The sequence below is a fragment of the Chenopodium quinoa genome, unplaced genomic scaffold, assembly GCF_001683475.1.
Source record: "Chenopodium quinoa cultivar QQ74 unplaced genomic scaffold, ASM168347v1, whole genome shotgun sequence".
Lineage (NCBI taxonomy): Eukaryota > Viridiplantae > Streptophyta > Magnoliopsida > Caryophyllales > Amaranthaceae > Chenopodium > Chenopodium quinoa.
Window position 1 is genome coordinate 5,270,106 of NW_018742951.1, and position 5,349 is coordinate 5,275,454.

The 5,349-nt window shown below is 31.5% G+C and overlaps 1 protein-coding gene across 1 annotated transcript; it reads right to left on the reverse strand.

Moving 5' to 3' along the window:
- Nucleotides 1-726: 726 nt before the first annotated feature.
- On the reverse strand, nt 727-4,012 carry LOC110728559 (glucan endo-1,3-beta-glucosidase 11-like). Its single transcript, XM_021908200.1, has 3 exons — nt 3,508-4,012; nt 2,359-3,410; nt 727-1,654 (listed from the first exon to the last, which is right to left on the reverse strand). The coding sequence occupies exons 1-3, from the start codon at nt 3,569-3,571 to the stop codon at nt 1,568-1,570; spliced, it is 1,203 nt and encodes a 400-aa protein (XP_021763892.1). The 5' UTR covers nt 3,572-4,012; the 3' UTR covers nt 727-1,567.
- Between the last annotated feature and the right edge of the window lie 1,337 nt (nt 4,013-5,349).

Consider the following 5,349-nt stretch of genomic DNA (forward strand, 5'->3'; position numbering starts at 1 on the left):
AATTAAACTTCATAGTCCTTTAATTTTTTCAAATTTAATCATCATCATCATCATCATCAAAACCTTAACAATATTGTCCATCTTTAATCTTTACCCCTTAACAAAAGTGCTTACATCATTTAATTTATTAATTAATCAACTACAAAATTAGTAAATCTCTAAATTAAAGTATATAATTCATTTTGTAAAAAAAAAAAAAAATACATCTTATTAGGTCCACCTAAATTGTTGTGTTGCATGTGCACCACGTTGGATGATGTGAGACGATGTACATAAACCAATCCATAAATCTTCATCATATTATGATGAAGCTGAATTCATTCATAGTCCTTAAGTTTCCTTAAAGCAGCAGTTTATCAAAAGCTTCTTTCATTAAAGTTAGCTAATGCTGACGGTATATAGCCAGATTAAAGAATAAAGTTAAGGCCGCCAAAGTTTTATAAACTTTTTTACTTTATTATGTCATGTAAATTGTAATTAATTACTAATTGAACGAAAATCAAGTATATTCTTAGAATTACAATATCTAATTACGTTGAAAAAGAACATACTTTTGAACTTTTTGGTTTTACTTAATGGACTGTCATGGATTCCACGTCCTAAAAGTGAAGATACAAATTGATTCAAATCTAATTGGTACAAAAGAATTGCCTTTATACATATTTAATTGAACATAATTTTATACAATACAATAATATATTACATTCGGAGCAAAATAATACTTTTGCCGTCCCCTAAAAAATCAGAGATATTACATATATATAAACTCTATCTTAAATACATAACCCCTAATTTTATACACAAGTCTAGCCTTTCCAAGTCTTACAAAAGTCAATAATCAACATTATAATAAAGACCCGACTTATATAAGAACCAAATTGACTAAACCCGTCAATAATCATGAATACATACACCTATTGTATACTGGACCGACTGAATAGATATATTGTAACTTGATAGTCAACAATGTAGTATGATTGTCTGACTAGTGACTCAATGTGGGGTGAATCACACATCATACAAGAATAATAAAATGGAATTTAGGGGAGAAGAAATATGGATAAGTAAAAAAAATGAGACATCATAAAGTAAGTAAAGGTGCTTGACTGTTTTTAGAAGTTGAAAGTTTCATATCCAACCAAGACATCCATCATAATCGGGTTGTTATGGTTTAAAAGAACATGGGGTGTATTCTTCCAATTTTCGGTTGTATCTTGAAGCTGTTTTCCTTGAGCTTGAAAAAAGTTGGTGAAAAGAACCAACTTTTGAAGCCAATGAATTTGCAAATCTCCTGAAAATATTATCTTGTAGTCTCTTGATCATCACATACTTTGTGTACCACCTTCTTGTCAAATAAGCCATTGTCAAATGTTGATATCCTGAATCTAAATTCTTGTTTCCGCGCCCCTAAATTGTATGTTGTAAATTGTTTTGCCGTCCTAATTTTATTCGTAAATTAATGACCTAATATGGTACACGGCCTATATGATCGATCGATGAATTTGTTACAAGATAAAATTTCTTGATATTTACATAGTATTGCCTTAAGCTAGCTAAGATGAACTAGTTATGTTGGTCTTCTCATTAGAGCTTGAAAACCCAGCAAATGTACAAACATCCAGTAGACCAAGCTTTGATATCCTTTGTGTGTTGCCTGTTTAATAAAAAAAAAAAAAAACGTAGCGGCTGATGAAAAATGTTTCTTTTAGGAAAAACATTCGAGGTTAAATACAAACAAAAATGATAAATTAGAAAGAATACATCACAATTTCATCATCTTATCTACAATAATGATGTTTGTAACTACCAACTTAAATAACAATAATATATATACAATTTAATTACTATCTATGCGTCATAACTACTTTGCCCCCATCATTGTTTATTGTATAATTATTTTGCAAAATGCATGAGACACGGAATTAGGAGAGAAATTTTGAATATATGACCTTTTGTACACAAGCTCTCATTTTTGCCACTACTTATGTCAGGACTTAATTGCTCTTAATTGTCCCTTTCTAATTGCAGCATACTTATTTTAGTGAAACTTTTTCTTTAAAGTTGGACCTCAGTCCTACCCACTTATATGTATATCGATCTGTTTTTTCTCTATCTATTTTTTCACCAACTTTCATCACCGGCCATGACATTTCCTATTATAGAAAATAAGAATTAACCAATAAGGGGACAAAAGTAGTATAATGCACAAGTTATCATTTATGTCAGGACTAATAATAACTTGAAACATAAATTTCCTTAATATTTATAGTATATTGTCTCTATATCAATGAATAAAAACATTATTATTATTGTAATTATTCTATCAATGAAATTAAAATTATTAAACTAAACATTTACCTTGGAAGAGGCAGAAGATGTCAAAGAGATAGATGACGTAGTAGGTGTAGTAGAAGAATGATCATGAGCAGCCAAAGAAGATAATCCCACATTATAAGCCATTGTACAATCTGGTTGAAATAACCCATAATGTCTTTCTGAGGTGGGACCAGGCTTCATATCTTCATTGAACAAAGCAAACACATAAACTTCAAGCCTATTTTTAGGCCTTATTGGAGTTCCTTCATTAGCCATTTGCCTCTTCAACAAATTCTTGTTGTATGTTGCAGCATTCTGTACTGTGGCACCTGTTTCATTCGGGTCGCCCATGGACGGCCACCCGGTTTCGGACACTCGTACGTCTAGCCCACCATAACCTAGACGCCACATGGCGAAGATGACTGCATCAACTTGAGCGTATAGCATGTTGTCGTAATGGAGATTTGTGTTAGGGTCCATCATGCCGGGGTTTGGGTTGAATAGAACATAGTCGAGTTGGATCTTGGTTGGATCGTCCTTGTAGGCGAAATACGGGTATGCATTAACCCAAAAGGGTGAATTAGTATTGTGCAAGAACCGTAGAAATTGGGTGATGACCCCGGTTAATTCAGGTTTGAATGATCCGGCTGATGGCGGGTACGACTCTTGTAGGACTCCTGCTGAGGTAGGGGAGAATACTTGGATGTTCGAGAGGCCGAGTTGAGCTAAGGCACCGTGGACACTAACCATTGCCGGTACAACGTAGTTGGTTAAGGATGTGTCCTCATCTGTAAAAACCTCGTTACCAACCGATATACCGGTGATATTCGTAGCCGGATAGTAGGGTTTAATACGAGTAGTCACCCATTGAAGGGCTGCCTGGGGGTTCATAAGGGTGGCTAACTTTTCATTCTCCACGGTTACAATAAGTTCCACCCCCGAGTTGGCGAAAGTCGTTAAGATTTGCGGGTTCGTGTCGTAGATTCTTGCCTTTGTTAGCCTTACTGAGGTCATTAGGGATAAAACTGTCGACGGTTGGGGTAGGTTGTTACCTACCTGTCCGTAGTTTATTCCTAGAGACTCGACAGATAATGCTGAAACAATTAACAACAAACAGTTGATTGGTCAATACCTGAAATACGATAAAAGGGAAAAAATAACAAGAGCTGCATGATAAGGAAATAAAATTACCTAAAATGGACAAAGAGAAGAAAATCACATAAATGATACTTATTGTATAACCAAATAGCTTCATTTAATTAAAAATATAATGAAAGAGAAAAAGAGAGAGAAAAAGAGATGGGTGATGTTAGAGGTAAAGGAGTGAGGGAAGGAAGGGAGAAAGTATAGAGGGGGAGGTGGAGTATATATAATAATGTAGGGGAGGAATTCTTTTCTTTGCTTGTTCAAAAATTTTGGACGTAAGAAGACAGAAAAAGGGTTACACAAGAATTTTGGAGTTTAGTAGCTAGCTTGCCTTGACAATTTTGTTTTTCAGCGATTTTATTACAATGGATTCAATTAGTCATATTATGTTTTTAGTCCATCTTAAATATTTCTTTTCTTTAATTATACTTCTATGTCTTTTTCATGCATGCATTTTAGGTTTTGTGGTAAGTTAATTAACGTGATGGGGTTATATGTATAGTATACCAAATTATCAATTTATTTAATAGTAAATTAAAAGTTCTTAATAATGCTTATTTAAGGTTTCAAAAAAAAATAAAAAAATAATGCTTATTTAAATACTTCGTATTATGTAAATAGCTATATTTTAAGCTTTCTGTAATCCTATGTGCTTCATAAGACATCTTTATTTGTCCTATTTGCCTTTTTACATACTTTTCCATGCAAATGTTTAAAGATCAATATATTAACTTTGTATTATAAAAATATACAGTATATTTTTTTACAAATGGCATTTCAAAACTACAAATTGAGACGAATCCGACATGGCAATATGGCATGACAATATTTATTCTTATATCTAACAATTACTTCCCTCATTTATTTTACTTGAAACAATTTTATCGATGCATATCTTTATAATATATATTTTTTTAACTTATATCTTCTAAAAAAATAGTTATTGAGAGGAATTTATCAAGATCTCATATCACACAATAATATTATTAATATAATAATACATTATAATATGTAATTAAAGTTAAGTATATGAATAATGTACACAAATGAAATGATACAAGCAAGTAGAAAAATTATCAAATAAGATAAACAAAAAGAGACAGAAAAAATATGCGATACGAGTATAAACGTGTTCTTTTAAATTCTAGGCCGTGGGGATGTTTTTAGTGACTTTCCAACAAAGCAAACACCAACCGACGAGACAATAATCCCAAGGCCGCAAATGGTTTACTTGTTGTAAAAGGAAAAGAAATCTCCCGAAATATTGTTAAAGCAATTGTTTAAGAATTTGAGGTCATTGTTGTAGCCATTGTTGTTTAAACCAATTCATTATGTGCTTCTAACCTGTTCTCTTTGTATCAATTCAACAGTGCACGTGAGTGGATCCAGATGATTTTTAATTTTTTTTTTCTTACCACATAAACTAATAAAGGACGATTTTTAATGGCTACAATAAAATTGTGACAATTGTAAGGATTTATAACTGAGTGAATCACAACCCTCCGATTAATAAAATTCATCATATCCATCCATTTACTTTAAAATACGATTATCAACAAAAAAAATATTTAAAAAATAAACATTTTACCCAGAAAATTTGGTCGAAGGATGAAATTTCTAATTTATCTTATTTGATGTTTTCAAGTTTTTTCATCTTTAATATCAATTGATTGGTTTCTTGAAAACTAATTTTTTTTTATCATCTTCTTCTTTTGTTTTTTTGTTTTTTTTTTTTTTTTTTTTACAAAATCATCTTCTTCTTTTTTCCTCCCTTTTTATGGTTTTCTTTAATGGAGGATGATTCATTTTTTGATAAATTTGATGCAAAAATTATGGGCCTTGTATGCAATATATAATGCGGTAAATAGGTTTATTGTTGATAAACTA

Coding starts and splice junctions, on each gene's coding strand:
- LOC110728559 (XM_021908200.1), bottom strand. CDS start 3,571: ATGAAGCTATTTGGTTATACAATAAGTATCATTTATGTGATTTTCTTC. Junction 3,411..3,507: donor CTTCTCTTTGTCCATTTTAG/GTAATTTTATTT, acceptor TAATTGTTTCAG/CATTATCTGTCGAGTCTCTA. Junction 1,655..2,358: donor CATCTTCTGCCTCTTCCAAG/GTAAATGTTTAG, acceptor TTTATTAAACAG/GCAACACACAAAGGATATCA.